The 19288-nt window shown below is 38.0% G+C and overlaps 1 protein-coding gene across 5 annotated transcripts in view; it reads left to right on the top strand.

Moving 5' to 3' along the window:
* The window catches only part of LOC119780510 (protocadherin-15-like), a 336939-nt gene that overhangs the window by 82120 nt on the left and 235531 nt on the right, over positions 1–19288 (top strand). For all 5 annotated transcript variants that reach the window (XM_038280587.1, XM_038280586.1, XM_038280585.1 and 2 more), the window contains one exon: positions 17278–17438. In XM_038280587.1, coding sequence (XP_038136515.1) covers positions 17278–17438 — 161 coding nt within the window. The remainder of the gene's footprint in view (positions 1–17277; positions 17439–19288) is intronic.

Here is a 19288-nt window from a genome sequence, read left to right as displayed (position 1 = left end):
TCTTAACACTGGAGAAATTTACGTCTGTAGTAGTCTGTATTTAATCCATCCCCCTGGGGAGTAGTGGGCTGCCACTTTGCGGTGCCCAGGGAGCAATGTGGGGTTAAGGAACTTGCTCAGAAACCAAGAGTGCAGACTGTGGGGAAAACCGGTTACTTGGACACTTCCCAGAGCCCAAGCGCAATGCTCTATTCCAACACTCCCCTTGCCGTATCTGGCCTAAAGCCACAGGTATTGCTGCTGAATTTAAAACAGGTCAGCCAATCATGTTCTGTATGATAATTTAGGGCAGGAAATACAACTGTGACAAAACCAAGAGGTGATGAGCACACAACCAAAAAAAAAAAAAAAAAAACATGGCAGCACAGGAGGATGTACGCATAGCTGCTGCTATATCTGCTTTATCAGAATCCATGATTTGGTCTTTTAAAGAGTAACAACAAGAACATGAAAGCTTTTGTGGTTTTTCATGGGGTTCTGCATCTATTTTATTTGTTACCATGACTGGGTAAAACCAGGTAGGCTGGTAATCATTTCACTGGTTTGACCTTTTAGCTCAAAAATGGGCCCTGCCCCCTTCGGCGCGGGAGATAAAAGACAAATTAGTGTGACTGCCACAATAGGGTGGATGCTGCTCAGGTTTCTTGCTGTGAGAAAAGAGATGAGGTATAAGGCAAAGGTCTTGATGTAATGGTCAGTCTATGTTCCTACCCTCATCTATGGTCATGAAATCTTGATCATGACTGAAAGAACAAAGGAGCTCTCTCTGCAGGGTGGCTGGGCACTGGCTTAGAGATAGAGGTGGAGGAGAGCGACCTTCCGGGAGAAGCTCAGAGTAGAGCCGCTTTCACATAGCAGAGCTTGTCGTACCTGGGGAGAGGTCTGGGAGTCTGGTGAAACTGCAACCCCCACCACCTGGACTCAAAGTGTGGAAGACAATGAGTAAAAGTACTATTCAGGATGTATGAAACAACTTCAGAATATTTAGTGTTTATTGTGTTTCATCAAATTCTAATTCATAAACTTATCCATATCTAAGGAAAAAGCTAAATGGTTGAAATTTCCAACAACAAGAATTGTTTCTTTGTATCATTGCACCGGTAGTTTAGTCAGAAGGTAATAACACTCTAATTATTAAGCAGGACTAACAAAAAATTATGGGATAAATATGTACCACAGTTGCATTTTTCTTAAAAGACTAATTACAAGTTGCTTTTCTTATCAGATTAACACAAAAATATCGATTACAAAAAATTATATCTCAAAAAAAGTGATTTTTCAGAAAATAGCAAACAAATGCTTATCACAATAAACCTCACTGACATTCCGAGATTAACATAGAAATATCCAGCATATGCTCCCGTCTATCCTCCTAGATTGCTTTTATCTGATAATATCCTTTTGTTGTTGACGTTACTGTGAAGGAAATTAATCAAAACCTTGATTGCTATTTACTTAATGTATTTAGCTTTTTTACAAAATTGACATAAATATATATATATATATATATATATATATATATATATATATATATATATATATATATATATATATATATATATATATATATATATATATATATATATATATATATATATATATATATATGTGTGTGTATAGATAGATAGAAGTTTGACCGAGTTCTACTGCTAAATTCTAAGTTTTACTGTTAAGGCTCTCCTGGGCAAACTGGTGATGAACAGATGGTTCATTTCATGTTCTGCCAAATGCTTTTGAAACCCTGCTACTTTCTCATCAGCTTCAGAGCGTCTGCATATCAAACCATCTGGTAAGGCAGGTTACCTGCATTTATGGAAAACTGGAAAAGGTTTATACAGCAGAATAAAAAATTCAATCTGCAGTTCAGCATTTCTTGAAATTAGATTAATAGAACTTCAGATGAACAGCAAATATATTATTGCAGAGCATCATTGGATTGAGGTCTATCCTTAATGCTGCAAGAGTTCCAGCACAATCCACACTTACATTTTGCAAAAGGAAAGTTAGCATTTTCATTTGCTGTATTTTCAGGTTTTTTTTTTTTTTTGTTATCAAAAAGAACCTTTAAATAAAATTGCCCATGATCCCATAAAGTAATATAAAACATGGGTAATATTTCCTGCTCATCTTCCTTGTTCCTGCATCCTCGGCCCCTTCTTTTCAACTCAGCTTGTACTTCCTCAAGTAGTTGAGAGGCATAATTTTCCTCAAGTAGTTGAGAGGCATAAAACCTGCAGGACAGGGGGCCTTGAGGACCGAGTTTGGGGATACCTGGTCTATAGCATACTTTTAAGGGTTCACTAGCCAGCAGCATAATAACTAGAAGCCTCAATCGCTGGCTACAATGTGTGATGTAACCAGTAGTCTAGTTTAAATAAAAAAAGAGAAAGGTGATGGTGGATTTTTTTTTTTTTTTGTAAGGATAAATAGCCTAATTAATATAGTCTATTAACCTAAAGCAATATGAAATATATACTGCATTCAGTCCCTGGACTAGCATGGCTGTCACTGCCCCTACATATTTGGGACAAATGCAGAGGACAAATTTCCCACTGGGATCAGCTTCATAGTCATGATAGGCCACTTCTTTGATTTTATTAATTTAGTTTAGGCTACTTGTAAGCCTCAAGCCCACCAAATGTTGAAAGGGCAAAATTATTGCCGTTACTGTTAAGATATAGTAGGAATTTTACACATTCAGTCATAAAATGTCACAGGGGATGGTATGGGAGGATGGTCATTAAAGAAGGGGGGTGATTTTTAAGATTTTTTTTTTAAGAAGGAGGATTCCACACCCCCTCATCCCCCCTCAACTCGAGTATTGGATGTAACACTACTCTCAAGTGCTGGCACAGTTCCCCCTCTGCACTATAGGTGGTCTGTCCAGGTCTAACTGCTTTTGGGGAGAGGAAGAATGTGCATGTGTTCCTGCTGCCTCACTCTCAAGCCAGTGTTCCATCGCTGTCATTCTCGCTGCTTCCCCTTCTCAGCCCCTTTTATCTTGTCACTAGTAGGTGTCCATAGCACATCTGTGTACAGGCAACTATGGTTTGACAATTTTTCATATATCACCACCATGTAACTTAGTCTCACTTTTTCTTCTCAGTGACTGCAAAAAGCTGAGAGGAAGTTAGTCTGCTACTCCAACATAAGGCGCTCTTCACCTGTTATCATGAGGGCCATTTAAATGATTTGATATTCAGCTTAATGCACCTTGCATTCACTTTGGCCCATTTCTATCTTCTAACTATTTAATTTGGTCCTTGTATTGCTTTTTATTCATAGAAGAGTAAATTACACACCTATTGACTCCATTTCATAATTATGTGAATTCTAAGGGCAGTTGGATGTACCAGATATTTTGTTGAGTTATCGGAGTAAGAGGAAATAAGTACAGATCTGTGCCATAGATTTTAGATTTGTAAGAAATGTTGAAACCATTAATTATTTTGCTTTCCATTCCCAAATGTGATAGACTGACATGCTCTGTTACGTATACATCTTTAAAGACATACATAGATATTTGCAGCTACAGGATGACAAAATCTCTAAAAATTGTAGTAATGGGGAATAAATACCTATGCAAGAGGAAAGACATATTAACAATCATTATGCTCATCATCGATGTTGTTATTGACACCAAGATACCTTTAGGTCGCTTGTGTCCCTTAACAGCAGTTTGCTCCTAATTGATTCCTCCTGGAAAACTTAGTAAGAAATAATTTTCTATCATAGGTGACAGTTTAACAAAATGCACTATGCAGATGTAGTTCAACCCCTGCCAGATACTTGACCACAAGTGTCCCTCAGATCCTTCCTAATTGTGGTACTTGTTGAAAATGATGATAATTTGACAAAGCTAATGAAATGTTGAGGGGCATTTAATTAGTGATGTGAGTTGTGAAACGAATGGAGGCTAATGAGCACAATTAACAATGCTGATTTTTGAAATTGAAATGCCTTTGCAATTTGTGATGTTGAATAGCTTGACATGTATAGACATTTAGTCTTGCACATGTCACTGTAATTTATTCTGCCTCTATGTGACCCTAGGTCCAAATTTATTTGTATACTAGGCATATTTATTATTTATTTGCACACTGAGAAGTTCCACTTTTAACTCTTGCTATCACATTAGTTTTGTTTTACATCCAAGCATTTCTATTTTTTGTGTTGTTGCTATAAGAAGGTTGCTTATCTCTGGTCTTTGGCCAAATAATGTGTTTGCTATGCAGCAGACCGAGAGATCCTTAACTCCTTAACAGTAAATATATGGGCAACACAGAATGTTATGCTATTGATTGTGACCAGGTCAGCTGACAGTCTTGACTGGGCCCAGGACAAAATAGGATATGGGCCCCCGATCTTTGACCTAGATTGTGCCTATAATTTAGTTTTTTAAGTAAACTTTTCTGGAAGCAAAAAGATCTACTTTTTTTTTTAATGAATGCATAGCAAGTAATGTTGAAATCTTTACATTTACAGATAGAAAGCCCAACTTACATAGGTGGTATTTCAAGAGAGGAGCCTTGCTCCTAGCATTGCTAGTGTCAAGCACTGTATATTGGCCTGAGGAATCATGTAAAATAACTCATATGCATCAATTCTTTAGGTGTGTCTTAATTTTGCCTGCATTTCTTGACTGTTGGAGTAAACTCAAATACATGTCCAAGGATTGACAGGAATGTAATGTCAAAATACATAAACTCTTTCCCTGTTATCCTGAAAATTTGGTCTATTAATCTGGTAAAAAAAAAAAAAAGAAAAAAAAAAAAAGAAAAAGGACCAAAAACATATCCTCAACATGATCCTAATGGCTATAGGTAAAAGTTTGTGGACATTTGAGACAAAAGTGGAATTTTTAAGGTGAACACTCTTACATCTGACAAAAGACTAACTTAACATTTCAAAAAAAGACTAATAATACCAGAACCTAAGATGGTAGCGTGATATAGTAACTAGGTCTGCTTTGCTGTGCTAAGACCTGTGCATTTTTTTTTAAGCTTCTGAAATAACTAATTTTGCTCTGTTGTTAAAAAGTCATGAAGGGGATTTTTTTTCTCATCAGTTCATGACCTCAGGCTCATCAACAATTGGATTACACAATAGAACAAAGATCCAAGACCAGCAAAAAAAAAAAAGAAGACGTCTGGACTTAAATCCAATTTAGATATTAAGTTACTGTGGCTTGACCTGAATTAGGCTGCACCTGCCTGGACATCCCGCAGTGACCACTGGGTCAAAATTCATTGACACTAATGTAAAAATTTGGTTTAGATTCCTTTTAATGTTAGACATTGTTTTGTCTGAAATAATTTCGTGACGAAAAAGGCCAAGCTAAAGTTATGAAACCAGACTGAGACTTTGCAAATGGTGCTGTAAAGCTATATATTTATTTATTGGGCAAACATATTTGTAATCCTAAATGATTAATTTTAAACTTGGACTGCAAAAACAGGCTAGCTTTTAAACACAACTTATTTTGCAAGTTAAGTGCATTATTTCCTTAATTAAGTAGTGTCAAGCAAAATCTTGGTTAAAATCTCAGATTTTGTCTTTTGCTGTTCCTCTGCAGCTCAAACACAGCAGGCTGGCTTTGATAATATTGTTTTAGGAAGACACCACAATAAGTTACTGCCACAATGTAGAATTGCTTGGAAAGGTGTTTCTGCTGATATGTGAATTTTAGAACTGTTTTAAGTTTTTCTTTTGCTTCATTGCTGTTTAGTCAGTTACCCTGTGTATTGTTTTTTTGTTTGTTGTGGTCATTTTCTCTATGATACCTCAGTTCACATTCATTTAGCTGCACCACATTTTGTGGATTAGATACACATAATCCTAATCTCAGCACTTAGCCTCCATGGGATTTATGCATCTTTTGTAACCCACTCCTGGGTGTTTCCTCCTTGTTTCTTTTTCTTCTATTTTTTTGTTGTTTTTTTTAATATGGCTTTATCAGTGGACAGACAGTATTTTTGATTTAAGATTTCCCATCTTTGTAACTCACTCTTATTGCATCCTGATAAACAACTCGATGGCCGTCTCTTTGATAATGCTTTTCAAAGCCTGAAAAGCTCTGCCTTTGAAATGACTTTGTGTTCACTGGTGTCAATGATGCCATTACTAATGTTATTTAAAGCAGCAATGAATAATGTTGGAGTAAAATCCCCCCTCAGGACCTTTAGAGAAAAGTACTGTTGTAAATATAAATACTAGCTACCCTCTGCCACCCAATTGCTAGAGTGCACTGTCACTTTCAAAACAGTTGGAAAAAATTAATATGACAAAATATATTAAACTGCGAGTAGTATTTTACAATGTGCTGCATGTGATTGTTACCTGGTGGGGACAATTTCCCAGAAATTTGCTACATTTTGGGGATTTTATATGTATTGGTAATAGAAACAAAGAATAAAAGAACAGTGCAGAGTACTGTCAACACTTGTCCTGGGATATGAGTTAATCAGAAGCAGACTTTTGCAAACACAAATCCTTGATCACTATTAAGTGATATTGGTGAATGGACAAAAATTAGGAAGCACAGTGAATGGGTAGCTGCAGTTAGATTGGCAGCTTTCACAACATTTCAGCAACAAGATGGACAAACAAACTGCACTGCTTGAAAAACGGGGAAAAAAACGCTATTAAGATCATTTTGGTTGATGTTCAACAGCAGGGGTGCTTAAATGCAGTCATGAAAAGCTACTATCCTGCAACTTCTTCTTCTTCTTCTTGTAGTGTTTTCTGGCGGCCGGCAAGCTTGTTAAAGTGCATTACTGCCACAACTGATAAGGAGTTAAAGAAGGAAATAGGAAACAAGACTCAAGACTTTTTTTCGGTTTTCTTTGTCGTCTGAGCACTACAATTGATAACTTCCACCATGAGAAGCACAAAATCCCTCTTTTTTTACAATTGACGAGTCTTCAGCAATGGTTTTGCACTTGTCATTTGTGCCACTGTTGTTTTTGGTCTGACTGGGATGAGATTCTTTTTGCATTTTCGGCATAAATTAATCCGAAATTAAATTTCACTTTTCTGATCTCTTCAGATATTTTGCTCGCTTCACATCCATGATATGCAACAGTATGTTCTCCCCCACAGTTACAGTATATAATTTTTACTTCTTTCCCACATTTTCCATATTCGTGGTCTACAGGACACGTTTTCACATGTTTACCCACTGTAGCTCAGACACAGTAACCAATGAAAACCTTACTTGGTAAATACTCCTCTTCGAATTTGATTAACATAGATAGGCTATCACACCTTTCTCTATTTCTTGTTGTTTTTAACTATTTCACCTGTTACTGTTACTTTTGCACCACTTATATTTTAAAGAATTTCTTTGTCAGTTTCCTTAAGAGGATCCTGCAATGATTCCCCTGCTAATCCTTTTGTTATCCACCAAGCTGCACTGAAATCTTTTTCTTTCAATCTTGTTAATCCGTATTGCTTTGCCTTGTTGAGCTCTTTCTCTGCACTTGATTAACAAATCTCCGCTCTACAGTATTTTAGCACTTCGGAATTCTCCTACAAGTTTGTTTATCGTTTTTATTAACTGCACCAGATTCCAATAGCAAAAGAGTCTCTCCGATTTACTAGTTTGAATATTACTTTGTAATCATTTAGTTTTTCCATGGAATTTCTAGATTTTTCATCATTTGATTGTTCTGTGCTGGACTCACGGTCAATTGGGCTCTGCTTTTTCCACGTTATTCCAATCTTCTCCATTTTCACTATTCCCCTCGTCCGTCCCACAAGAATCACTTCCTGTTTCCTCGCTACTCACGACTCAGGACATTTCTCCACAAGCAACTTAGAAAAATACCTCCTGTCACTCCTCTCACATGCACACAGGTCATGCTCGCAGGAAGAAAACACGCAATAATTTTTGATGCACCCCATTTTTAACACACCTGAATCCAATTAGTAGCTCATTACCATGCCTCTGCTGAGCTAAATGCCTTTAGATTTAGGCGCGTTAGAGAAGAGATGCTCTGCAAGTTACGGGATGGTAGCTCTTAAGGACTGGACTTGAGCACCCCAGTTCTACAGTTAAAATACTTTGTAGCTTGTTGTAAATTAGGATAATAGTATTTTAATGTGCAAAACAAAATAAAAATAAAAAGTAACTGATAATATCTTAACTAGGCTTTGGGACTAGGAGTTGGAATTTTACACACTTTTAGGGAACAATTAAAAGTTAAGGCTACAAATAATGTAAAATAGAATGAACAAATAGCAAATCAAGTAGAATGTAGCAGAATTAAGGAAAGTGGCAGCCTAGTGGTTAGGGCATAGGGCTTTCAATCCTGAGATTGTGAGTTCGATCCCCATTCCCACAGACTGCCACTCTGGGTCCCTGAGCAAGACTTCTCTGCATTTAACCCAAGGGGATGGGTTAAATGCAGAGAAGTAATTTCCCTCTGGGATTATTAGAGTATATCAAAATCAAAAAAAAAAAAAAAAAAAATCAAAAAGAAAGCGCTCTTTATGTCCTACAGTAGCCTAATCCTTAAAACAACCCAAGCCCCTTTAAGTTTAAGCTTTGAAAAAAAGGAAAGTTTTAAACCTAGTCTTACAATTAGACAAGGCCTGAGCCTCACAGATTAAACTGAAAGTTAGATTCAGAGCAGTCTAAAAAACTGAAAGATCTGTCTCCCATTCCTGCAGTCTGGGAGTGAAGTGCTCTTGGAACATAAGAAAAAATGAGATCTTTGATATATGATGGAGTTTGATTATTGAGGGCTTTGTAAGTAACAACTTGTAATTTCAATGAATTATGTTTCCCCAGCAGGACATCACTTAAAGCTGTCTTACTTCAATCAGGGCTCCTTATCTGTCACACTTAGTTAGATACAGCTGTCTGAGTAAGTATCTGATATGATGCATAAAATGTTCACTGAGCGGTAACACCCTTTTCTCTGTTTCACAGATAGGGAGTGGTGTATATTGGGAGGATCTTTAGAATCTTATCTTCAAAGTTATGTATTTAAACAAGATCACATTTGTGGCACAAGGATTTTAAGCAAGTTTAAATGGAGCCTAATTGTGATGGCTAAATGATTACTGTTGGTCTGATTAACTCCAAAATTGCAGCTGTTTTTGGGTGTTCCCTGTTCACAGTAGACAACATCTTTCAAAACTGTTTGAAGAAAGTAATAGTGATGAACTAGAGACAGTTCATTCATACATCGCTTGTTAATTTAAACGTTACTTTGGTGTTTAAGTACCTACCCCTTATAACAAATCACACTTAAGCATGCCTCTTGCCTTCATCAGCTTAAAGTGCCTTATGATAGAGCAAAAAAAAATGGATTTAGAAATAGTTCAAGAAGCACAACAGAGAGTTCAAGATTTTGACTTCAAATGGTTAACATGCAATGGATCTTCTCTGGGAAGATCTTGATAGAAGCATACTCGTGACGTCACCACACGCTTGACTCGTCTGAAGCGACATTTCTCTTCCTGTTATTAATAGTTTCTTGATAATAATAAATTCTAACTTTTTTCCCTTTAGTGGGTGAATAATAATTAACACAAGTCAGATAAACACAAATCAAATGCGCATTTTACCAAATAAAACAAAAATATCGCCATCATAGCCAGCAGTCCTTCACACACAGCTATGGCTACCATCACCATCGTAGCTCCGCTTGTTGCTGCGGTCCTCTCAATTTCGTAAAAAAATTTTTCAATTATGCATTAAATCGGTTAATGGGCCATATAGTGATGCCTAAAAGTGTACTATTCTCACCTCAAATGATCTTAAAACGTACTTTTATTGAACAGTAGCAACAGAAAAGAGAACTTTTACATTCTGGGACAACTGTCAATCTTAAGAACGAACAAGACTGCTCTGATGCATACTTGCTAAATAGGGAGAGGCGAGAAAAAGATCCGGGGACGTTGTCTGTTCTCGGTCTGCTGTTCTTGTGAATTGAAACATTACCATGGCTGAGGCTGATTGTGTTTCACGAGTACACGAGCACATGAGAATGCACAAGTTCACATATTGAGAAATGGCCATACTGTACAGTAGCAGAGTGCTTGCCTTGAAAGGTTTAGGGCTCTATTATAACATTAAGAATGCTGTGTTGTGCCGTTGTTAGGAACATAGATGCAGAATTGTTTGCTTAATTGTGTAAAACAGAAATAGGTTAGGGCAATGGCGCAAAGAGGCTAATTGACCCTGAGCCATTTAAGCTCATACGATGCTAAGGAGCTTGAATGGACACTATAAGTTTTAAAAGATGGTTGTATTTCAATTAATACTAATATCTGTAATAATTCTACAGCAATATTTTAATGAGATAATATGCTCTCATCTTCTCTGTTTAATATTTCTTGAATCCCTTTGTCCTCCACTTCACATTCATGTGACTGGCACTACTCAGTGAATGGCTTTCATCTGACAAACCTGCATTTTGACCATATTCAGTTTAGCTAATGTTCTGTGAAAAATCTATTAATCCACAATCACAAAGTTCATTCTTTTTCACATTATATTGTTATCTAATTGCTCTTTGTGCCTCTTCCATCACATTCATTTCATTCTTCTCTCCATATTGTACCCTCACATTCCCCATTCTGCTTCTGTGCTTAAACTCGTATGGCAATTTATCTAAGACTGCTCACTGCAAAATCCAGTCTCCTTCTCTGCAGAAAGACTTCTGTTTAAAAAGCCTATTTATATTTCACACTATACACCATTCAATTAGATACAGCAGTGCACAGTGTTGATTTCTCATTTTCCTGTTGTGTATGTGATTGCATCTTTTTTTTTTTTTTTTTCCTTTTGCGAACCACAAAGGGAACTAGACTTAGGGAAGCTAAATGGTAAAAAATCAAATTCTCTTAATGAGTTGATTTAATATCCCATCTCTCATATACAGAAACCAATTTCATAAAATGTTCCTATTTATTCAAAAGTACACAAATTACTGCAGAGTATTTGAACTGGTTTCCATGGCAGCAGGGAAGGCCATGACCCAAATTTAGATCTTTCAGATCAGATATGAAAATGTTCTGTGCATGTGTGCTTGTGTCAATGATTCTGCGCAGATGGTTTTGTGCATATGGCCCCAAAATATTACGTCTTTTTTTCTTCCTTGTTGACTCATACAGAGAAGCAAACAATCCTGCTAGGCACTAAACTTTTTTGTTTCTGTTTTCATCAGTTTTTTTTTTTTTCATCTGTTTGTCTCTGGCCAAAAAGAACCTACAAACATCACTGTTTTTTATTTCTGAAAAAAGACAAAATGCTAACAACTAATTTAGGTTTCCTATACATATTTGTTTCTGGCTCTTTAAATATGCTATTATTTTGATCTTTGTGTGCTTTTATTAGTACAAAATGCAAATAGCAACTGCTTTTTTAGTCTTTTACAATGTTGGTATAGCATGAGTGAAAAAGCATGGGCACACTAGTAAAAAAAATATGTTTTTAGACTAAAAGCTTTCACTGTGTGATTATGTGCTAAGCATTGAAAACAGTAGGGCGTTTGATTAATAGTGCAGAGAGTAAGGCCTTGTAATTAGTCTCTTGTGTTTTGGATTGTTACAAAGTCAAGCATGTAAAGTTTTTCCTGATGTTTATTCAAATTATAACATATTTTATGTACCTCCCTTTGTATTCCTGGAAACCTTTTAATGGATGAGGACTGTATTTTACATCAACATTAGCAAGGGTGGATAATCAAGGTCCAGAAAGTAAAAACCTTTTACAGAGATAATTTCCACCACTTGTATTTCCAGCATTATAACACAGACTGGGGGCTAATCACATAGTTAAGTGAACAGAAAAAGGAAAAGCTAGGCAGGATTTTTACATTCTTGACCTTGATTATTCACCTCAGAATATTAACAGAGAATCTTTGCAGTAGGTGATTTGCTGGTCAAGGCCACACTGCCTGAGGTTTGTTATTATTTTCAATGATGCAGTATATTTTTCAGGTATTTCTTCAGTAGATCTGGAAATGGTTAAGGAGCATTTGAAAGGATGTTTGCTGATTTAAGGGAGCACCATAAGAGTTGATTAGATATTAAAAACTCTTGCTCTAACTCTAACGTTTTGGCTTTATTAAGGTGGAAAAAAATTAAATTCAATTTAAATTCAATTCAATGAGTTCTCACAATCATGTTTTTTTATATGGGGTAAAAAATATTGGATAAGGTTTTTGCCTTAAGTGTGCAATATACACTATTCAAAAAAATTAAAGGAACACTTTGTAATCAGAGTATAGCATCAAGTGAATTAAACTTCTGGGATATTGATTTGGTCAGGTAGGTAGCAGAGGGGTTTTGTTATTCAGTTACAGCTGCTCTGGTGTTAATGAAATTAACAACAGGTGCACTAGAGGGGCAACAACGTGATGGCCATCAAAACAGGAATGGTTTTACAGATGGAGGCCACTGACATTTTTCCCCTCCTCATCTTTTCTGACTCCTTTTCACCAGTTTTGCGTTCGGCTAGGGTTACTGTCACCACTGTTGTTGCTAAGCTACAGACATAATAGCCAAATGTATTTGTGGCAATAACTTGTGATTTTAATCACACCTAATTCTCTTCTCATTGCCAATGTTCCACCCGTTTGTCAACTGCTGTACCAGAAAAAACAAAACCATGGACTTGTTTTATGTAAATATCAAGGACTCATACATCTCTGAAGTAAGACCTCCTCTTTGGAAATCAGATCACAATTTTGTTTTTTTTCTCTGCTCAAAGTATAAACCACTACATAAGAGACAGTCTGCATTAAAAAGAACAGTAAGAAGATGGTCACAGGAAACTGTAGAAGCCCTGCAAGGTTGTATTGAGGCTACAGACTGGGACGCACTGTGTCTGCCACATGTAGAGGACATCGATGCAATGACTGAGTACATAAACTTCTGTGTAGATAACACCATCTCTACTAGAATAGGGAAATGCTTTCTAAATAATAAACCATGAATCACAAGTGACCTGAAGCAGCTCTTCAGCAACAAAAAATAAGCATTAAGAAGGTAGACAGGGAACTAATGAGTAGTATACATACAGTAAGCAACTTAGAGTCATGATAAGAGAAAGCAAGGAAGCATACAGGAATTGGTAAACTCCAGCAGCCCAATATGGGAGATGTGTGGTTGGGGATGAAGAAGATCAAGCAGGTTTCAAGCAGAAGGATAATCAGACAGAAGGAAGTCCGGACAGTGCCAATGAACTTAATACATTCTTGAACAGGTTCATTTCGGAAACAAGCTCAGCATGCATCTCTTTTGCCCACAGTCACATGGACATCTTTTCCTCCTCTGCCATTGACGCTTCTTCTTCTTCTATGAGTTTATCAAAATAGAATATAGTGCTGCTCCCTCCACCGTTCACCTGTCTGTCTCTAAAAGTCAAGTGATTGATTGATTGATTGATTGATTGATTGATTGATTGGTTGATTGGTTGATTGATGACTATTGATCTCATAGTGGGGAAATGTACTTGTTACATCAGCCTAAATAGTCAAAGAAGAATGTGCCAAAGGAAGAAAAAGGTGCATGGGATATATGCAGTAAATACAGTGTGTCCACATATGACAGTATCGTACAGGGTATCAAATAGTAATTGCACATTATACATTGCACAAGTTATTGCTGTTGTAGTGTTGCATTGTAGAGTCTGGTTGCAGCAGGGATGAATGACCTGCGGTAGTGCTCCTTTTTACAAACAGGATGTGAACGTCTTACACTAAAGGAGCTGCTCAGCTCCTCTACAGTCAGCTTGGACAGCATCCTCCTCTCAGCCACTTCCTCCACTTAGTCCAGATTGCAGCCTAGGACAGAAGCGCCTTTTCCCACTAGTTTGTTCAGTCTCTTTCTGCCCCACTCTGCACTGCCAGGGGCCCAGCAGACAACAGTGTAGAGGAAAGCTGATGCCAACACAGGTCATAGAAGGTTTTAAGCAGGGGCCTCCACACTCCAAAGGACCTCAGGCTTTCTTATACAGGGTGTCTGTGTTATGAGTCCAGTCCAGTTTGTTATTGGCATTAACACTCAGGTATGTGAAACCATCCACGGCTTTTATGTCCTGCCCCTGGATGTTCTTTGGAGACTGAGGTGGGGGTCTTCTCCTGAAGTCGATCACCATCTCTTTGGTTTTAAGGGCTGTGTATACTCCTTCAGCAGTGTATCGCAGTAAGCTTGTCGCAGGTACAATGCAGATATTTTTCATTTATGCCCAATATGGAAGCGTGGTCTGCGCTATGTTATTCCACACCACAATGCAAGAGGGATAATCACAAACTAGCTGTGGGTCTATATATGTCCAAGGCAGTGAGGAAGTGGAAAAATGCAAAGGGTAGTTTTGTGCGACAACGGAGGAACATAAGGGCGAGAAAGAGCGGGGATCCAGATGGAAAAAGGGTCCCCCCAGGGTCGTTTTCAACAATGGCGGTCATACAAGCAGAACAAGCTGGTAAGGTACCAAACAGGAAATATGCATAGTGTAGAGCAGATGTAGATTGGACCAATCAGAGGCCTCCAGTCTGCGGTACTTTCTGCAGTCACCTATACTTTTGAAGAGGTACACCAGAGTGTATTCGGAAGGGGCGGGGGCATGTCTGCGTTAACTGCGACACACATGCAGACGACCTGGTTTCTGAGCATATACTAATCCTTTACTGGTGTTAAGATACAGGTGGTTCTTCTTACACCAGTCTACAGAGTGCATGATGACCAGCCGATACTTCAGATTGCTCCCCTCAGAAACAAAGCAATTGCAGAGTCATCTGAGAACTTCTGGAGATGGCAGCTGTTCATGTTGTAGGTGAAGTCCAAGGTGTAAAGGGTGAAGAGGAACACAGACAGAAGCGTGTGAAAAACCTGTTTAACTTGTCTGCAAACTTGGTGTCTCTGTTTGCAGCCCTACTGGTGGTGTTCCCCTGCCCAAAGCCGGAGATGTCTTGAGACCCCTCCACACATCTCTGATGTTGTTTTGTGCCAGCTGTTCCTCTATGTTCCTCCCATGGTCCTTCTTTGCTGCCCTGATCCTTTATTAGAGCTCATGCTGGACTCTACGCTGCTCTTCTCTGTCCCCTGGGTTGAAAACCCTTTTTTTCTAGTTCAGGAGGACTTTCAGCTCAGGAATCATCCAGGGGTGGTTGTTTGGGAACCTGTCATGTGAGCACCATGCTCTCCACACAGAAGGTTATGTAGTTGATGATACACTCACACAGGCTGTTGATGTCATCACCATCGGCGTCGCCAGACCCCATTTACTGGGGCACGTGCCCCAGTATAAATGAGCTTTGCCCCAGTATAAATCTCATGAATATTTACAACAGTATTACATTTTTTTAATGCATCAATTTAGATAATTCCAACGGAAAGAGACGTATATTTCTACTCAAATGCGCAGCAAGTGTGTTGGTAACTCCAAATTGAGGATGTAATAGCGCCCCCACGTCAGCGCATGTCACTGCATGAACTGCAGGTAAATTAACACGCTGCTCTCAACTGAGTTGGATGGGACACTGTGCGGCCACGACGCATTTTTAGTTGTGGTAACGTTTCTTACCTGTCAATTTTATTATTTTCCCAGTAAAACCACATGATTTATAGGCTACTAACTGAAAATTACTGCATTGGTTTGTAGATGGATATCAGGAAATTCCTCACACGAAGCAGAGACAGGGAAGCAGTAAAACAAGATGAGAGAGAGGGAGGTAAGGTCCCGTAATGAGTTAGTGATTTAAGCTAAGCAGTTACATTAGGGACGTTATAAGCAATATGATAGATATTTACATAATTATAAATTTAAGTTTTTTTAATGTTTGCTGTAGAGAATGAGAATGAAGGTGCTGCAGTAGGAAAGGGAGGAGGAGGCGAGACTGACAGGCAAGAAACAGGTGAGACAGGACCATGAAGGTGATGAGGGAGCAACAACCAGCGTCCACAAACAAGAAGGGGACATTAGTGACTTAGGGGGAAAGCATGATGGTCCTAAACAAGTGAAGTTGTCCCACAATCCCCAGCACAAATTTGGAGTAAAAAAACGTTCATTTAATTCAAAATGGTTTGAAAGCTTTTCCTGGTTGAAAAAGAAAGCCTTGTCATCAAGGATATGCAGTGTGTTTTCAACTTGCTTGATAACATCATGTTCCCAACACTAACGCAGGTCATCCAGATTAGAGCAGGGAATATTAGCCCGAACCCGACGGGACCTGAGAGGTCCTGCCGGGTTCGGGCTGTACTTTTTATTATTTCATTCGGGCCGGGCCGGGCTCGGGCTTTAAACCGTTATATGCGCGGCAAGTAAATGATCATGTGATAACGTTCGATCTATACGCGATGAATGCAAAATGGATGTTACAGAAGTGAAACGGAGATGAAAAACGGAGATGAAAAATGTCGGGCTGCAAACGGGTCGGGCTCTACGAAGCTGTCAATCATAACGGGCCGGGCCGGGCACGGGCCTGGTTCTTTCGGACTCGGGTCGGTTTCGTGCTGACTTTCAAGGCCCGTTTCATGCTCTAATCCAGATCTCCCTCACAATCCCAGTCAACAGCTGTAGTTGTGAAAGGTCATTCAGTGTGTTGAGAAGGATCCACACTTGGCTCAGGTGCAAAATGGGACAAGACAGGCTCCATCATCTTGCTATTTTATCAGTTGAAAAGGAAGATCTTTCTAAGCTGAGTTACAGTCTAGTGATTGACCACTTTGCAAAAATGATAAATAGGAGGTACACTTTAATGCTCAAAAAATAAAAGGAAAACTTAGCTCAGGATGAGTTAAACTTTCCCCCAAACTAAAACTCTGTAACCTAGGAATTAATGATTACTTCAGAATGTGTATAAGGAAACTTTATTTGTCAAAGTTGTTGATGTCTTATTTTTTATAGCTGCAATGTTGAAAATGTTCATGTTTGTTAAAACAAATATGCTCTTATACTCATTAATATCTCAACTGGTAATTTTAGTAGGAATAAATAAGGGTTGGGCAGTGTGCTTGTCTGTATTTATGTATGGAAGGAGGGGCATATGCACTAGGGGGCCAGTGCCCCAGTAAAGCTTTGTGCCTAGCAATGCCTCTGGTCATCACCATGAAAGCTTTGGAACATGCTCCAGTCTGTGGTTCTGAAACAATCCCTCAGTTTCTCAGTGGTATCATCTGACCAAGCGGCAACTGGAGAGTTCATGTTCATGTTCATTACAGGTGTTATCTCATGTTTATTACAATGTAATGTCAGTCTTATCCACACCCCTTCAAATAAAGTGTTACCCATATTTTGTTTTATAATTTCTTTTTCAGGAACATTGTTGGTGGAGAACATGCAGATCAACGGTGTGGCTGAGGGTCCAGATCATACCATTTCTTTGTCTCTAAGAGACAACCACGACTACTGGGTGATTCTTGACCCTGCCAGGCAGGCTCTTTACCTAAACAGCACTGGACGAGTTCTTGACAGAGATGTAAGAAACACTTCTATGATAACTGTTTTAATGTGGTTTCTTTGTTTCTTGATTTATTATGTATTGCCATTATGGGACAGATCATTGTTGGTAGAATATTTTCAGTTTTCTGAGATTTTTTTTGGCAAATATCATATTTTCTTTTTCTGATTATTAAAAATAGAAGAATATTTCATATATATAATCTTTGTCTCTGTAAAATCTTACGCTGTTTTAATTTTACATTTAAAAATATATTGTGCTCATTTTTAAATATAAAGAATATTTATAGTCAGGCAAGAACTTTTGAATTTATCTTGTTTGAAGTAAAAGCGGAATATAAAAAAGGGGGAATTCCAATCTAAGACTGTTGAAGAAAACATCCATAGCTGCTGCATCTTTGTTTAAAGGCTTTATATCATGTTTAAGTCTTGCAGTAAGGTTTAGCCATCCATATAACAATGATAGCAAATAGTGATAACACAATAATGATAACAATAGTGTCTTAAAGGTACTGTGGAGGATTTTTTTAAAAACACCCGCCCTCTCCACTTTAAACAAAATGCATGTGTAGGAGCATGCACAAGCCAATTTTTTCCTCATTGACTTCCTGTATAAAATGTGCTTTTCTCATAGGTCATACAAGCTTACTGTGTCCACATACAGTGGGGACTATATAGTGGACTTTACATGTATAGCAAACTCAGTTAACTGACCGTTTGGACAGGTGATCACTGCTTTTTACTCCGTTGGACATGTTCTCCTCCTCCACGCGTGGTCCTTGCGCAATCTTTGTTATTAGTCGCCACTATCAGGTTCAAAGAACTACAGTGAGAAAGATGAGCTTCAATGACTGTCTGAAACAGTAGCTCACCATACATATGTGGCTAAAAGTGCGCATGCACAGAAAAAGATAGCTAATGGGGCAAGCACGTAGGACGGTCTTAGGTAAATATATCACCAGAATGATTGACAATCAGGAGGACCATTTATGTGAATGATCCACCCGGAAATAAAATCATCCTGTATACCTCTAAGTTAAAGACTTCTCTAGATCCAGGCCAAGAGAGACCACTACATGAGATCTTTCCTGACTACAGCAGGTTCTTTCAAGAACTTGCTACAAAATACAATGAGTTGTATGAGTTAATACAACATTAAATTTTTTGGATGCCACCTATTTTAAACACTGCCATATCATGTTACTTTTGGCAACAAGGCTCCTTCCCACAGAAGGGCTATACAAAGTCAGAGGCATCTCAGTCAAAAACCATTCACAGTTTCACAACTGGGACATTAGCTAAAACAGAGCAGTTGCTGTCAACATGCAGATTAGAACTAATAGAGCCATTTTGTTTCAACGTTCCACAAAAAATACACCACCCCAACTCTAATACATTTCATATTTTTCTTCATAAATTTATTAAAATTTCATAACTTAATTAGCTAAAATAATGAACAGTCTACCTAACATGACACCAATATCCTAATTAGATTTTTATTTTAGTTAACAAAACATTTCTCATTTCATGCATGATGGTGTGCAGTGTAGTGAAAGTCTGTTTTTCATGTCCAGATGATTACCCCTTTGTCACAACTGCCTCATGTCATATTAAAATGGCAGTTAAGTTGTACAGAATGATCAGGACTGAAGTCCTGAGTATTAAATGAATGTTCATATGGATTCTAATACATTTTAACATTTCTTCGGTTTTGTTTAGTTTATTACCCAGAATTTTTTCACCTACTATAAATGCAATAGTAACAAATGCTTCTTTCTAGTGTTAACATGTTTTGCATAGAAAATGTGCAGTTTTTTATCTGGTCTGTAGAGCAGGAACATTTTTTTTCCAGAAGCCTTTTAGTGTGTT

The sequence above is a fragment of the Cyprinodon tularosa genome, unplaced genomic scaffold, assembly GCF_016077235.1.
Source record: "Cyprinodon tularosa strain WSP-4 unplaced genomic scaffold, ASM1607723v1 ctg161, whole genome shotgun sequence".
Lineage (NCBI taxonomy): Eukaryota > Metazoa > Chordata > Actinopteri > Cyprinodontiformes > Cyprinodontidae > Cyprinodon > Cyprinodon tularosa.
The sequence above is the reverse complement of the archived record's forward strand: the minus strand, read 5'-3'. Positions and strand labels throughout refer to the sequence as shown.